The sequence below is a fragment of the Bombus flavifrons genome, chromosome 13 (genome assembly GCF_040668555.2).
Source record: "Bombus flavifrons isolate JBK064 chromosome 13, iyBomFlav1_principal, whole genome shotgun sequence".
Taxonomy (NCBI): Eukaryota; Metazoa; Arthropoda; class Insecta; order Hymenoptera; family Apidae; genus Bombus; species Bombus flavifrons.
Window position 1 is genome coordinate 11,501,666 of NC_138454.1, and position 17,168 is coordinate 11,518,833.

The window sequence follows — 17,168 nt, forward strand, 5'->3', positions numbered from 1 at the left end:
CACAACGACGCTGAACAAGAAACAGATGTATCGTCGATAGCACAATTTCAAGACCCATGTTTTCTCGTACAGCCTGTTGATCTTACAGCGTACCATGAATTCGTTAAATTCGTTAGCTTCGAGAACCGAGGGAACATAATTCTTCTCATCCGTGAAATGTCTTGGGGAAGACGATCGTCCAACGATGAACGAGGTTAAAAGGAAAAGCGTATTACGGTAAATCATCCATGCTATGCCGAAGGTTCAAATTGCGTTTTCTCTCAAAGTTCATCTGATCGGAGATTCGAATTAAGTTAGCTTGCTCGTTTTGAAGAGCCCTCCTCGGCTCCTGGAGCTTTCAGTCCGCCTCCATTTGCTTCTCCGCTATCTGTTTCTGCAAAGTAGCTATACGGTGGTTCAAAATATTATAATCCGCCTTTGACGGAATCGCTGGTCCATAATCGTCGCACGGCACCGCTCTGCTGTCCTGGTGCGCCATGTCCGATGCCAACTGGCAAATCTTATCGCGAAGCTCTGCTAACTGTGTCAATCTCAACGACTGCAGAGATAAAGAACACGTTGTTTCGATTAATAATACGTCAGCATTTTCGAGATTGAAAGATGTTCATTTGTTATAAATAGACCGCCAATATTTACGTAATACGAATATTTTTATAAACACGAGTAAAAAATGTTCATCACACGGAATAAATTCAATCGATAAAGCTAACGATTAAGTTAGAAATATTCTATTTTTTGATAAATGAACAGAATTGTGACTGAAATTTGTTTAAAGTTATATCGTTTAAATTTTTAATCGAATTTAAAGATACATTTAGGACATTCGATTTAGTAGAACGGAGGCGTTTATTAATTTCTGGAGTACAGAATGATTTATCGAATCTATCAGGTTTATTCACTTATTAAGTAATATCATTAATCTATATCATTGTGATTTGCATGCGGTAACCAACGTCGATAATACAATATAACGATATTACATGATTCAGTAACGCATCAATATTCGTATAACATGTCGAAAAATATTTGTAACTACCTATATGTCAAACATTTCCATGTAAGAATAAAGCGCTTTTTCAAAAATCAGTCTTCGGATCTTTCGCGTTCTTTATTTGCAAAAAAGTCTATATAATTTTTACTTTCATATCGTTTTTCAAATTTCTTTCCCGGCAATTCATTCGCCTTTATGAAATCACAGCCATCGTCCAAAATATCTTTGTCCATCTCCGTTTCCTCGGGATCCAGCTTTTTCACTACATAAAATTCATTTCATTAACAATATATATATATAATTATAGTTTCGCAAAAAATGAAATATGTAGTATACGTAGCGTTTCAATATAATCTCCTATCAGTGACATAACGAATTTAATATGTCGTTCCGTGCAGAATCTTCCAAAGATAATACAATCCAAATGAGAAATTGTTCTCAATTTTTAAAGAATATTATAATTTCTAGTAGTCAACTGCACCAATGCTTTTCAAAAAATATATATAAGTCTCAACAAATAAGAAATTTTCTTTCAATTTAAGTAATTCTGTGCAGAACAATAATTTGTGACTTTACTATTATAATGTGTTGTACTCGTTTCACAATCCACAAATATCAAAGCACGAGTAATTTGAAGTCGAAATAGGAGGAAAAGCTCGTTACTGTAAAATTATATCTGATACTGCTTAAGGTAAATAATGATATTAAATGCCTTTCATTAACCACTCTGCTGGAATTTGCAAAGCGACTTGAACAAAAGATCAAGCACTTACCCTTCTAATTTGAATTCCAAACAAATTGAAACGGTAGTTATCATACCTTCTTTCAATTTGGCATTTTCTCTCCTCAGCTTTCCCAGCTCCTTGCGTAGCCTTTCCTTCTCCTCTTGGCAATCGAATAACTGGCTTTTCAGTTTCTCGTTCCCATCTTTTAACTCGCCATTCCCTTTCTTCAATTCGTCCAGATCCGTGGCTAACGCAGCATCGCGTTCTTTGCGTCTATTCTTCTCGTCCCTTAGTTTACCTAATTCCAACCGCAACTCGCTATAATCGCTTTTCAATTTATCCAAATCGGCTTTTAATTTATTCTCTTCGTTTTTCGCTTCGTTTAAATCGTCCCGTGGTTTCGAATTTTCCGGCTTCAAATCTATCAATTCATTACGCGATCTTTCGTTCTCCGCTTGACAATCTCCTCCTTCGGGTCATCTAATTCAGACTTCGATTTGTCGTAATCGTTTCTTAACTCGTTCGAATCATTCCACGATCTATTTCATTCCTCCGTGGCGTTATTTAAATATTTTTGCAGTTGAGTATTCGCCGATTTCGAACTAATATTTAGCTCAAGCCTCGGCCTATTCAGCTCCTTCTTAGCATCTTCTAATTGTTTCTTCAAGGGTTCCAGCTCGTTCACCGTGTTCTCGAGATCGGCTATGTTGTTCTTCAAGTCGCCGTTCTCTTTCTCCAGATCGTTCGCCTGTTTCTCCGCTTCTGCCAATTTGTTTTTCCTTCCAGTCAACTCTTTCTTCGGATTCGCGTTTTCGTTCTTCGGATTCGCGTTCTCCAGGTTCGTATTCTCGTCCTTCAGAGTTTCCAATTGCTCGTTCAACTTGGCTAATTCTACATTCAGCTCCTCGTTCTCGTTTCTCGGCTTATCGTTTTCGCTGCGAACCTTGTCCAACGCCGCTTTTAGGGCGACCAGCTGTTTCTTCGCGTCGGCCAATTCCTCCTTGGCCGTATCTTTCGCGGCCATCTGCTCCTCCAGCTCGTTCCTACGATTATTTAGCTGTTCGCATAAACGATAGAATTCGTTGACCAACTCTTTTTTCTCGTCTAACAAATCAGAAAATTCACTTTCCAGAGACATTATCGTTGCTTCTATGGTCACGTTCGTCTTCTTCGGTTTATCGATCTCATTCTTTATACGATCGTTTACGTTTGTTAATTCGTCCAACTCATTTTCCATTTCGTTTAATTGCTTCCGCAGTCTATCGTTTTCAGCTTGGCAATTTCGAAGATCTGCTCTCAATTTTTCCGCAATTGCCTCGTCTGCGTTCGAGTTTCATCTCCATCTACCGACCTCTGCTTTCTGTGTATCGTCTTCTCCTCTCAAGTTTCGCTTTTTTCTTCAATTAATTTACGATTAATAAACGAAGAAGACATTCCTCGTATAAAAGATATCTTTAATATTTTTAACGAAGAATTACGCTTATTAGGATTAAGGTTAAAATACCTGAAATTTACCTGGCATTCGAGCAAATCTTTCAATGCTTTATCAAGATCAGCTTTTGATTCATCGATCTCCAACTGAAATTTGCAGTTCTTCATTTTCCAATGATCTATGTCTGCCTCCAGTTTAGCAATTTCTTCTCCTAATTCGTCGATTAATTTCTTCGGATCGGCAATCTCTTGTCTCAGACCCCCTTCGCCGCCCATTGCCTCAGTTTCACACTTCCACCACGCCAGCACATTTATCCAGTCCGTTTTTCAAAGAACCTACCTCGGATTTCGATCGATCGATATTCTCTAAGGCTTTTGCCAATTCGCGTCCCAAACGATCGATTTTCACCAAGTAAATCCGCGTTTCTCGACTTCCATTTATCCAATGCCTCTAGTTTCTGTTCCAATCCTGCGTTTCTCGCTTTCAGATTGGCGATTTCCTTCGTTAAACGATCGTCAAGTTCGGGAATATCAGACTCGAAAGCTCGATTCTCTAATTTAAGCTGATCGCTGTCGGTTCTTAGCTTTCGCATCTCGTCCGCGCAATTATCGAGTCCATCCTTCAAGGAACCTGTTTCGGATTTCAACCTCGGATCAATGTCCTCCAACGCCTTTTCCAATTATTTTCTCAAACACGATCTACTTCAGCGACTAAGTCTGCGTTTCTTCCCTTTGTCTTATCCAACTCCCCCACCTTTCCTTGTAATTCCATCATTTTAGATCTGAAATCGTCATTTTCCTTGCTTAAGCGATTCTTTTTTAACTCGAACTTCTTTACTTGCAGTTGCAACTTTGCAAAGTTCGAGTTCCTTATCCTTAGCCGCTTTCGACGCGTCAGCAGCGGCTTTTAGCACCTCCGCTTGCCTTCTGGAATCCTCAAGGTCATCCCTTAACGCTTTCATATCTCGTTTCAACGAATCGTTCTCGAGCTCCATCTCGTCGAGGCTGTACCGCGGCTCGTCCTTCAAGTAATTTCAGTTTATTAAGTTCTTTACCAGCTTCGTCCAATTCGGCTCTCAGGCTCTCTCGTTCTCCGCCATCGCTTGTTCCAGTTGCTTTTCGATACTATTATTCTCGTTCAACAACGCGTCGCATTCTTGCTTCGCCTTGGCCAATTCATTCTTCAGTTTGTTGATCTCTGCTTGCAAAGCCTGCTTCATGCTATCCTAGTCGTTCCTTAGCTGGTTATTCAAATTGTCTAGCTCCTTCGTCCTTTCCATTAGACCGTCGTTCTCGTTCTTCAGCTGCTCTAGCCGAGCCCTTAACTTTTCGCTCTCGCCGACCGATGCTTGCAACGCTTCGCGAAGTTTGTCCTTCTCCTTCCTCTCGGCGTCCATCTTCCTTCAGACCAAAAATCTCCCTCTGTAACTTTTCAATCTCATCTCGGTTTCTCTGCAGTTCCTTCGGCAACGCGGTCCTGGCCGCCCTCTCGTTCTCCAGTCGTCCAGTCAACAACACCTCCGCCTGTTTTCTTGCCTCGTCCAGCTCGTTCGGCAAATTTTCCTCGTCTCGCCTTAAGATGCCCACCTCGTTTTTCGAGATTCGCTGTTATCGCTTTCGCGGCTGCAAGCTCCCCTTCGAAGCCGTGTAGCTTCTCCGAAAGTGCGTGCTTGTCCAGACAACGCCGTTCCAGCTGCGCGTTTCGCTTCTTACACTCTTCCAACTTATTCTTCAGTTTGGTTATCTCAGCTTTCAACTCATCGATCTCGTCATTTGCCTGGTCGAGTTTTGACCGTAATTCTGCCGTCTTGTTCTTGTAGTCTTTCCCCAACTTGCTCCTCCGCTCCGGTAAGTCCGTTATCCGATCGTCTCTATACTTCGGTGCTTCTCGCAGTTTGTTTACTTCGTTCAATAATTCTCTGTGATTTGAGATCGTGTAACTGTGACTTTAGATTTCCAACTTCCGATTTCAGAGAAGATAATACCAACAAGTCTGGCTGTGATTGTCTTAGATTGTTCAAGAATCCTGCGATCTAAGAGAGGAACTATGGTTTTTCAATTGGTATCGTGCTTTTGGTTAATATCGTAATTTGTAATCTCGTTAAAAGGTATTATACATACGTAACTCATATGACACATTAAAAAACATTTAAACCGATGCTGTTCTCATTTTGCTTCCTATATGTGTGGCCAAAAGAAGAATATTCTTTTTTAATCCCTCTTCCACCTTTGAATATTAATTACGCATGCACTCCGTTTACTCACTCTTTCCACTCCTAACTGCTGACTCCTCATCTCCTCGACAAACCCTCCGAATAACGCTTTAACGTATTACGAGAGAGAAAAATCAGTTCGGCAGAATTTGCAAATGGAAAAGTCGCTCGCGTTAATCGAATGAAATAAATCTGCTAATTTCAAGGCTGGCATACGTTCTACGATAACGTCACGAGTGCACTGCTGTTTTTGAGAGAAGTTGTTTAGAGAATTCTAAGATCTTACCTACACATATACACGTGTATAAGGGTATAAAATCTTTTTATCAAACATCATCGTCACTAGTTCGAGCGAAGACTAAAGACTGAGATTAACCGCTGATTAACGATGATCCGTCAGTGATGCTCGGTCCAATCTCTACGAACGTTGGTTTGCGTTCGTCGCGAAGAAGCTGTTTTGACGAGGAATGAGCATACGAACAGATTGTTTAATGACCGTTCACACTAAACGACTACCAGCGAATTCTTCCTCGTTTGCCTCTAAAATCGAAATGCACCTTTAGAAAAAGAAACACAGAGAAAGGTTCGTCATCTAATCCATTTTCGCATCAAATCAAATCGTTTCATCGTCTCGATATGTATCGTATTATCGTTTCGCAATATAAATCAACTTTTATCGCTATATAATAAGTTTTATGAACTTATTTGCGATCCACCAGCTGACGTTAGTTTCGAGTTTTCAATCATCTAGATATTAATACCTTGTCATCTTCCCTCTTGAGCTGCTCTTTCGTGGCTTCTGTCCGTTCCAATGAACCTTTTTGACTGACCATCGATTCCAATCCTTTGTTCAATGCATCGATCTGCTCGTCTCTTTCTTCCAACTGCTTTCTTAGATCAACCACGATATCCTCGCAATTGTTCAACTTATCCAGTAAATCCGAAATATCAATATACTCCGGCACTGCGATTGTTTCGGCCGTTTGCGATATCGTTTCTGGCATTTCCTCTCCTTCGAGCTCAACCAATGCACTACGCCAGTCTGTCGCCTGAGAGAAAAGACGTTCGTTTTCCAAAACGCAGATCATCGCGGCTTTTCGAAAGGTCCACCGAGGTTACGATCGATTTCTCCACAACTTTGGAAATTCGTCGTTCAGCCGATTCACGTTTAACGAGATCACGCACTTCGTCCTTTAAACGATATATCGCGGGGCAGCTGACGTCCTTCTCGTTCTGCGCCAGTCTCAAACCTCGAGTCCGATACCGTGTCCTGCAATCTGTCAGGGCAACAAAGTTTCTTTGACACGTTGCACAACCGAGGTCAGAAAAAATTTCAAATCAGCACGTTTCATGGATAGTTTCGCTACGAGAGATACGTCGAAGTGATAAAATTAATCAACTTTGGAAATACAAAGCATTTGGATCTTCTCCCACCAACTCTATACTCTTGTCTGATAATACCACTATGGGCAACAGCGGCAATGAGCCATATAAGCAAAATAGAGGCAATGCAAGTTAAAATTTTTAGAACAATAATAAACGCCCCATGGTACGTTAGAAACGAGAACATTCGGAAAGACCTGGGAATATCAACGGTCAAGGAGGAGATTAGCAGATGCGCAAGAAGGTACAGAGAAAGAATAGCAACGCACCCGAACCGGCTGGCAGCGGAAACGATCAACACGTCAAGCATAGAAAGAAGACTAAAAGAGAAATACCCAGCAGATCTCACAAAGGATACAACCTAACAAACACGAAGATGGTACCCCGCTGGGGTTAGCCACCCACATGATAATCAAACAGCTAAAAAATTGGACAAATTGTGAATGTGAAATATTAAATAAAAAAAAAAAATTAGTATACCTATTTGCTACAAAAGAGAGAGAGAGAGAAGAAGAAACGTACACTATACGCTATACTACTATACGTACGTCGTACACTGTATGCTGTTTAAGTCGAGACTCAGGAGTCAATTAATGTAAAACAAGGCACATGCGCAAATACAAGTTCGCTAAAAGACTAAAAAGGAAACACCCAACAGATCTCACAAAGGATATAACCTAACAAACACGAAGATGGTATCCCACTAGGGGTAGCCACCTACACGTTAATCAAACGGCCAAAAAATTCTACCAAATGTCCAAATCGGACAAATTGTGAATGTAAACAACTAAATAAAAAAAAAAACTCTTGTCCGATCTGCAGGATTTCAGGCTCGGTTTGGTTAAAATTTACAATAAATAACGTACATGCGATATTGATACGTATAATAAAAATATGAACGTTTCTGCGCTCATAGATTTGTTTGAACAAAAGTTAACCGAAATGTGCAAATACGTACGATCGATAGCGCGTATCATTCTGCTACCAATGGTTCGTTGTTGGCAAGAGGAAACGATTAAACGAGGTCTAAGTGTACGAAGAGGAGAAAGTAGCGAGCAGTAGTACTCTTTCTTTTCAAGCGCCAAAACCCTCTCCAAGATATCTCATCTTCTCTCTGAAGAAGTGGATCGTGGCGTCAGGATCGTCGCAGAAATCTCGCTCGGCGAGAGTTTCCTCAAGATCCCTCGCTTTATCTTGGAGCACCGCGTTTGCATTTTGCAGCCTTTCGATTTCTTCCCAGGAGTGCACTAGCAGCGGATCGGGCTTCGATATCTCATCCGCATTTACACCTACACGAAAACATCTAATCTCTAGAAACATTCGGAACGGTGCACGTGCACGATACAGTTCAAAGAAAGCGCTCTGAATTTTAAAGGAAAATCCCTGAAGCTAGGAAGCTCCGGTCTACATTCGCAAACAGTCTTTGGTTTGTATTGCTATTACGGAATTTACTAGTAGAACCTCGGCTGAATACTATGCAGTACTATGTCGTAAAGTACATAATGTAGCGAAAAATTTTGTGAATTATGGCAATAGTACAGGTAAGGCACAAACGAAGAAACGGAGATCACAGGCATAAAATATAACTACGATTTTGTCGATTGTCGTATTGGTCGATGGTTAAAATTTGATATAACGTTATATTCGATACAACATAGTTAAAAAGAGAAGCAATTTGTTCGATGCAAAGGTGTAAGCTACTTATTAGCAGTAGGTAAGCGATCCATCAAGTTTTTATGAAAAAACTAACGGAACATCGAACGCCTAAAATATGATAACTGGACTAAGAATTTTTATGGAAATTTATATTTTTATAAATACAGCTAAGAAAGCTGCAACTTGAGTAGAAATTTTTTACCTGTTAAAAAGTAGACACCTCGATACTTCGTATAAGTATGTTTACACGTTATATGCATTCTGTGCATTTTTGCATCTTGAAATTTCGCATAAATGCATGAAGACGCGCAGTCTATTATAGTCGATCGATATCTTTGAACCGAAGATGTTTTAAGAGAATCCCCCAAGCAGAATCTTCTTAACAGTTCGCGCTTCATAAAACGACCTAACGCTCGTTTCGAGACACTTGTTCGTAAACTATTGACATCGAACGAGCCGGTCAGTGTATATAATTTCTGCCGTTTCGCTCTTTGCAGCACTAATTGCACGGAACGTTGCTCCTTTCGACTTGAATTAAACGACTAACTCGTAAAGGAAGAGAAACGCGATCACAAGGGTATCCGTACAGAATTCCAATTAATCAATTACGAATCAGAGAGAGAGAGAATAAGAAGAAGAGATTCATAAAGGAAGAAGCTAGGAAATATCACACATCGATACCGAATGACTGGAGGGCTCGTTTCAGAGACCTATTTTCGCTCTCGAGTCGAAGTCTTTTCATTCGCCACTTCTTCGTCTGACACTTCATTACAGCGAGCTTCTTCGGGGCAAACGAGAGGTCGTACATTTCTGCTTCTTTGTCGCTCAAGGGATCCTAACTGCAGCAATAGCACGGCTCGTGCGGTGGATCGATCGATTCTTGCGACGATGCCTCGCATCCGCACAGGCACAAACTTCCATTATCCGAGTAATCTTTCAAAAGTTTTCCGTAATTACAAACCGCTTGCCTCGCAGCGCAAGACAAGAATTTTAACGTCGATTCTCGTAGCTGTACGAAGGAAACGGAAAAACGAGTTTAAAGCTTAGAGGCCCCGCGAATTCATTCTAGAAACCGAGACCCGATAGTAAAGGAGCTTTATATAACAATAAAACGTCTATCGAAAAACAAAATAATTCTCTATCCTAGTATTTTCTATTCCTAGTTGTATAACATCTACGATCGACGTTGTTGCTTCGCGTTCACCAACCTCCTAAATTCGTTTCCCAGCCAACCGTTAAATCATATTTTACAGGTTATCCGAACGTAACTATTTTCCCGCTGCGTGTTTTTTCCTCCCTGTCACCGCGCCGATGTCACCGAATCACCGATGTAAGTGAATTACGATCGTAAACCGATTACAGACAGTTCGGCGCACCTAAACGCCAAACTGGCCTCGAGCACCAGGTGAAACAAAACATTTAGCCTGGATATACGAGTTTCGGATGATGTATTTCGACGCGGCAGTCGCACTTTTGCTGCCACACGACCGCGGTCATCGATGAAGATCGATAATCTGATTTAACGTCAGACCGGTCTGTTTTATTGGGCCGCGTAATAAATTTGTTCAGATTTCGACGACGCGACGCTTAGATAGATACGTTTTTCATACCTGATACACATATGTATTATTTAGCGCGCTTCCGTAAACATTCAGAGCGCACCATCCCCGATCCAATTTACGAGAACTTTTCCATCGTTTGCTGTTATTTCCACATCATAGATTAACATCGTAGAATATGGCAAAAAAAGGAAATATCTTGCCGCGCGATATCAGCTAGCTGTTACGTTTCTTTGCTCTATGTATGTGCAAATTAACTGTCCAAAGACGGAATATATTTCTCTGAAATTCTGTCGAAAACGTCGTATTTCTCTATTACCAAGTTACATATTTTAAAATTACAAAAAGACCAATTTTATTTACAAATTTTGAAATTCTTCCAATGAAAATAAAAGAAATATGTACTGTTATGTAATAAATCGATACATTAAATTCTAGTTATGTCTATAATTCGGATTGTGTCTTTGACCAAATAATTAAGAATAATGAAAAGTGCATAACAATTTCTCTGTATCGTTTTCTTATAAATTACTCTACAGAATTAGAAATCTGATTTTACTATAATGGTGTCTCGTTCCACTTTTGGCGATTACAAACGGTTATTTTTATATTATTTCTTGAAACAAACTTCTTAAATATTAATAGCGAAAGATTTTTATTTCGAACAAGATATAACAAAGAAGCTAAAAGACCATTCCGCTTCTAATTGATAGCGTTGAAAATGTTAGCTATCGGACTATAATTGTACGCGGTGCCACTAATAACTCTAATTGGTGCTGCTAATAACCCTAACAACTTGGGAAATATTTAACTTTATTACACTTCCAGCTTTCACTTCACCCGACCGCTTTGCCGCCAATTTCGCACGCAAGTTTTCATATTCCTGTTCCTCAAAGTAGGCTGCGCTTTTATTTCCGGTAGACGCGAAATTTTTTTGCAGACCAAGTTATTCAAACACAAGGAAATATCTTTTTAATTAATTCGTGCTTGTTCGCGTAATCAATTTGTACAGATTGCTTCAGGAATCCCTGCGAATTCTGTGGTAACCACGGTATTAATGTGGTACACGTTTCCACGAGATCTAATTACAGCTGCGTTATTAAAATATACCGCGTTTGTATGCAGCTCGTCGACGGAGCTCGTCTTTTCAAACGCGAAAACTGAAACTCTCTTTCTCTGCCTCTCGCTTTTCTTCTTCTCTCCTTCTGTCGTACGTGACACAAACGATCGAAATATCGATATAATTAAAAGGAACGAAACTCTCTTTCTAGATTGGCAAGAAAGTTGTCTTATTAAAGGAAATCATTGGACCACGCAGTTACTTACCGTCCGATTCGACGAAAACTTCCAAACGAACCGAAACTTTCGATCATATCCCGGCCATAGAGTTTCGCTATGTTCGTAATTAAATTACGCGTACCTCGTCCGGATGGCCACCACTAGAATTTTGTTATTAAACCTCGATATTAACTTTTACATATTTATTAGGAAACTTGCGGGTAAAAACTTGCACGCTGAACGAAACGAACGATTCTGTTTGTCATGATTAGTTTCCGCCAACTCTGCATACTAGTCATCGAACAAAGAGCAAAGATTTAAAATACCGACCCCTTTTCGAGTTAAACAATGGATAAATTAGTCAAAAATATCTAGCTATTTAGTGTGCTAATCTTGCTTTCAAATATTTTCCTTCGATAACATCAATAAGAAAAACTTTGGTGTTATACTTATTACTAAGTCGATGTAAGTAAAACTTGCGTATGATGGATGCAGGTAAAACTTACGTATGATGTATGTAGCTAAAACCACTAAAGTGATTTATCGATTATGTTAGGTTTTCGTCGAAAGTTAGTCCATAGCTATGGAACTTTTACTTCACGTTCAATTTAAACGATTGCTATGATTGAATTACGATTCGCTAACTCTTCTTAAGAGCATTTTATTAGACCTTCTAATTTTATGAAACTCGTACAACGATACGAAAGTTTTTCAACAGTTTGCAAGAACATCGTCTTCGGATTAGTTGCGCTCTTTCATACGCTAATTCATCGAGGATGCATCTTGTCGGTAAAATACTATATATTATAACAATACTGTTGCGAATTATCGACTAAAGAGCAACCTCGATATCGCGTACCTCGAATGAATTAACGCTCAATGTCGAGGAGATTTAATAGATCGAACGTTAGAGTAATCCAACGTTGTATTTGCACTCGTATAAACGTAAATTATGATGTTAACAACACCAAGTATTTCACCCGTATGGTACAATGAACTGATTGATGGTATGGTTGATGAACTGTCCTCCTACGTTGTTGATTCTCCCTACCAGCCGTTGGCTTTCGTCTGTCCATTGTGCCCTTTCGGCTGGTCCTTTCCTAGGGGTTTTTACCTGACTTCGGAGTCGTTAGGTTTACAGCTCTGGGAGGACATGCAATTCGGAATTTCCTAGAGAAGGGAATGGGCCTGTCCGTGCCATAAACTCAAAATTCCGAACTCAAGACTCAAGACTCAAGACTCAAGACTCGAGGCTCGAGGCTCAAGGCTCAAGGCTCAAGACTAAAGACTAAAGACTCCTCTCGTGGTAGAATGCTTGCACTTTTTATATGTTGCGTTTGTAGGTGTTGAGGGGCAAGGGGAGGATCCTGATTGCCCTACGTAATGGGGAAAGTGTAATGTTGGACCATGTGCAAAGATCAAGTCAAAACCTAACGGTTCGCTGTCAGGTAGTATGGAATGGCGTGGATTTGGGTGTGGTCGTTGTCATAATAGCAAGATATAGTAGAGGATAATTTACGTAAAGCGGTGATAAAGTAAATGGTTAAGGGTTTTGGAGAAAGAGCGTAAAAGTACAGGTACCGAACGAATTATCAAACCAAAGGTACATGAGATTGAGGTGCAAGTTAGATGTATGTAAGCCAAGGTCTTTTCTCTGTGTTCGATTGTAAAGCCGAATGAATAAATAAATTATTATTTATTGTAAAAATATTACTATTAAACAAGAATAAAAGCTATTGCAGAGAACTAAAGAGACAAGAAGTAAAGAGCGGGCGTTGATAATGATAACTACAGTTTCTAAAATTTGCAAAACAAGCTTCGTTTCAAGGCTGTCAGGTTGAAATAAAACTATCTGTCGATCCAAAATCAGAAGCTTTTAAATAAAAACCTAACGGTCTCTGTTCTTGTTCTTCGATCTTTCTTACAAAGAAATCTACTCGACTATGTAAATAAAATCTACACAGAGATATTTTTGCACCACTTTCAGCATCGTCGATTCAACCAAGCAAAACTCGGCTGACGAGGATAAGCCTGACGTAACCGCATCGCGATCGGCACACCGACTGGGAAATTTCAGTGAAAATTAATCGAAGCGAACATTTCCCTTTCGCTTACGTGGTTGTCAGACGAGTATCTAACAATGATGGACGCGTATCTTGACAATTGCCTATCGATCGAGGCAAATGACGACGACACGTTCAAAGAGAAGACGAGAATAGCGCAAGTCGCAGCTACCGCGCTATGTAGGATGAACAGCATAATGAAGCAGATGAGAAACTGGCGAGACGACCGTATGAAATTACGATCCAACATTTGGTGGTTGAAACTAGCTTTACGCGTCGCTGCGAGAGACACGGACGACGCTTTGCACGCTGTCCGATTGATCGAACGTCAAAGAGGAGAAATCAAACGGCTAGAGGCGGCGAATAAAGATTCGACGAAAGAAGTCGCTGATATTAAATCTGCTCTGCAGGCTACGTTACGCGGCAAACCGCTTGGAAATCCGACGACAAGCTGGTGCAAGTTAAACAGAAGTACTTAGCCGAGAGAGAACGTTTGAACAACGAGATTCAGTATCTGAAAAGTCGGTTGGACGAGGTGCAAGAGGATCACGAACACAGTTCGCAAGTGGAACGCTTAAAATACAAGCTCAAGCACTTCACGATCGTCGACTACACTATGGAAATTATATTCACCGATATAATTTAACAAAGCCGCGACGATGGCACATCTATCCGAAGAACTAACGTGTTTCGACCGTTTGCGGGGCGACGCGATCTCGAAGAAGAGCGTCAACGGGAGTCGTAAATTCCCGTTACGATTCGACTAATCGACCCCACGAATCGTTCGACCCCCTATTTCGATTAACATAATAAGGGTGATATCCGATCACACTTATTATGAGTATAACGCTGATATTAACAGGTTATAATATATATATTTTCAACGATCCAATAACTTAAACTTTTTAGGTTAAAAAATAATCATGCAAAGAAGCATTATAGAATCGGCGGCAATCTATCGGTCTGAAATACTCGAATAAAATAGAAGAGCTCGAGACGATCACCGAGGAGGCACGGTCGACCATGAATGGATGGAATCGTCGTGCGGAAGGAAATTCAAACGAATCGAAGGACGTTGAAAAATTGGAAGATTTTGTCGGTAGAGTGTGTGACGAGATCAAGCAGTTAGAAGTGATCGTCGTATCCAGCGATCGTCTAAGTATATTCAAGAGAATCGAGCGGATGGGGGTGTCGCACGCTCAAGGAGACCACCCGCTCAGGAACAGTTGAGGTGGATAGGTCGTGATAGGTGCGGAACAAACATTCGAGCATATTTAACAACATATATGTCGGATTATCATTGGAGTTAGGGGCGTATAACGAATCTTCGCGTGAATTGGCCATCGTTGTTATGTACTATAGATGATATTTATTGATACAAATGTGATTATTACAGAGTTTAACGTAAGTAATAGCGGCGACTGGATAATCGAGACATCGATGACAATGAATTTAGGTTCCATAACGAATCCACGGTCAACGAGATGACGAATGCGATTTGATCCAGGATTCTGGTGTGACTCAACGTACTTGTCCACTGTACAAGTAGAACTTATCGGACTAAATCTCAGTCCAAGTGGGACTGCCCTTACACCGTACCTCTTTGTACCTCTCGGGTCAATCTTTGTTTTTGAGGAGAGCTACCAGGTATGTAAACATGAAACCGGAATTTTTGTATAGAAGATACACGTTTATTGTATGAAAATGATTAAAAATATTTTATTCGAAGTATTGCCCATCGCTAGCTATACATTTTTCCCACCTGTCTGGCAATTGGTGGATGCCACGCCAAAAAAACTGTCGCTCTTTCGAGGCAAACCAGTCATCGAGCCATTTTCGTACATTTTCGTAAGAAGCGAAGTGCTGGTCAGAAAGTACGTGTCCCATCGATGCAAATAAATAGTAATCGGACGGAGCCAAGTCTGGTGAGTAAGCCGCGTGCGAAGTATTTCCCAACTGAACGCTTCGATCGTTTCCTTGACCGGTTTTGCTGTATGCGATGGTGCATTATCACGAAGCAAAATTGCTTTGTGTTGCCTTTTTTGATATTCTGGTCGTTTTTCACGCAAAGCTTGATTCAAATCGATCGTTTGTTGTCGGTAGCGCTCGGTATTAACGGTTTCGCCAGGTTTTAACAGCTCGGTGGTCTTTTTCGGTGGTCTTCCACGTTCTTCGTTCCTCGCGTCAAAATTGCCACTTCTGAATTTTTTAAACCGCTCAAAGCACTGTGATTTACCAAGAGCATGCTCGCCGTAAGCTTCGACAAGCATTCGATGCGATTCTGCAGCAGTTTTCTTCGAATGGTAACAGAAAATCAATGCTGTCCGCAAATCGTAGTTTCCAGGCACAAAATTTGACACGTTCAACGCTATTACAAACTATGCTGTTGTATGAAACTTGTATCGTTCTGAGTCGAAAATGTTTGTGAGATGTCAACAAAGACCTTTGGCACCAATGACGCAGTTTAGTGATAACTACATTATCAGCTAGGACCATCTATAGGCAAATTCCGGTTTCATACTTACAGACCTGATATATAATTACTCCATAGCTCTGTAGAGGATAGTTAGTACGCGAGGTTTAAAGGACGAGATTGCTCGTTGTTGAAACCGTCGAATATATTTAAAATAATAAATTAATGTACAGCCGCATACGTGAGTCGTTAGTACAAGGTATAAATCGCAAAATAAAATCGCGGAATAAATGCTCGTCGCGTAACTCGATAAATACTCGTGAGATACTCGGAGATACTCTGTCGTTCGCGATCGCGTCCGTTTATTTATACTGGTCGGGGAGGAATCGGAAACTTTGAATTCGTCTTCATTCGACGGTCGCATGCGACATTGTTTTGCCCGGAGTTTGTTTACCATTACATTTTTGCGTCAAGGCTGAGTCAATGTCCTGAGGCAAAACAACAGCATGAGTCGCTCTCGACTCGCGTCATCCTTCGACTCCTGTGCCGCTATACCTCTGTTAGGTACACGTCCCTGCCGTAACAGATAATAGATTTAGGGATTATTAAGACACAGTCTATTTGTTCCTTTGGAGAACCTTAGCTAAATAAATCCTAAGATTTGTGGCGGCACTCAACAGCAAATACCACCACTCGACACTAACTAGTGTCGGACGACGACAGCGCAGTGGTTAGCGCCTTAGGTTACGAACGTTCAAAACCAGGGTTCGAATTCCGGCGACCGGAGTCCGATTTTTCTTCCACGCATCTAAACTGGGAGAAAAATAGCAGTACCCCATCAGAGACATCTACAGCCAGCATCTACAATCATCAAGGACAACACATACACCTCAGACTTATAGCAGGTCTTAGGCTAGCTGAAAATATTCTTTGTGTAGCAAGCCACGGGACAGAAACCGTTGGAAAGTTTACTGTCGAGTGCCGTTACACATCGAAACAATAACCAAATAGTAACGGAATAGACCTCCAGAGGGACTAAAACCTTCAGTATAAAAACCCTGCAAAATAAGCGCTCGCGCCAGTCTGTTGAAACACCTTGAATCAGTCTCTTGTAACGCTTTCAATCGTTCTGTTGTAACACTTTGAACCGTCGCTCTATTGGATTTGCGTAATAAATTTTATTATCATATACAAAGTTCAATTTCTTCAACTTATTCGTGAAACGTTCGAACTGCGACGCGAGGAGATCACCGGTGATCTATCACGGTTTCGTGATTTCTTGTGTCTCCGACGTGACAGGGGAGTTGATCGTTCGACTAAAGCCGCGACTGAATGAGAAAAACTCGCATATAAACGTTCTTGACCAGGAATTGTTCGATACTGAAAATTTGTTGGAACAAAGAGGGAAAAGAATTGGAGCATACACAGAAAAAAATTGACACGCTAATGGAAGAGA

The 17,168-nt window shown here is 40.7% G+C and overlaps 4 protein-coding genes across 6 annotated transcripts in view; all 4 read right to left on the minus strand.

The window, feature by feature from the left end:
* Window positions 1–17,168, minus strand: part of LOC138186310 (neural cell adhesion molecule 1) — a 104,773-nt gene that overhangs the window by 78,284 nt on the left and 9,321 nt on the right. The gene's annotated exons all lie outside the window — the stretch shown is intronic.
* Window positions 5–4,271, minus strand: LOC138186141 (myosin-6-like). Its single transcript, XM_069125695.1, has 3 exons — window positions 1,811–4,271; window positions 1,037–1,253; window positions 5–538 (listed from the first exon to the last, which is right to left on the minus strand). Exon 1 carries the CDS (start codon window positions 2,951–2,953, stop codon window positions 2,261–2,263), a length of 693 nt encoding a protein of 230 aa, XP_068981796.1. The 5' UTR covers window positions 2,954–4,271; the 3' UTR covers window positions 5–538; window positions 1,037–1,253; window positions 1,811–2,260.
* LOC138186444 (uncharacterized protein MG328-like) lies at window positions 3,434–4,367 on the minus strand. The gene is made up of 4 exons (XM_069126333.1): window positions 4,245–4,367; window positions 3,986–4,169; window positions 3,557–3,778; window positions 3,434–3,483 (listed from the first exon to the last, which is right to left on the minus strand). Exons 1-4 carry the CDS (start codon window positions 4,365–4,367, stop codon window positions 3,434–3,436), a joined length of 579 nt encoding a protein of 192 aa, XP_068982434.1.
* Window positions 4,586–6,448, minus strand: LOC138186445 (cingulin-like). Its single transcript, XM_069126334.1, has 2 exons — window positions 6,122–6,448; window positions 4,586–4,924 (listed from the first exon to the last, which is right to left on the minus strand). The coding sequence occupies exons 1-2, from the start codon at window positions 6,446–6,448 to the stop codon at window positions 4,586–4,588; spliced, it is 666 nt and encodes a 221-aa protein (XP_068982435.1).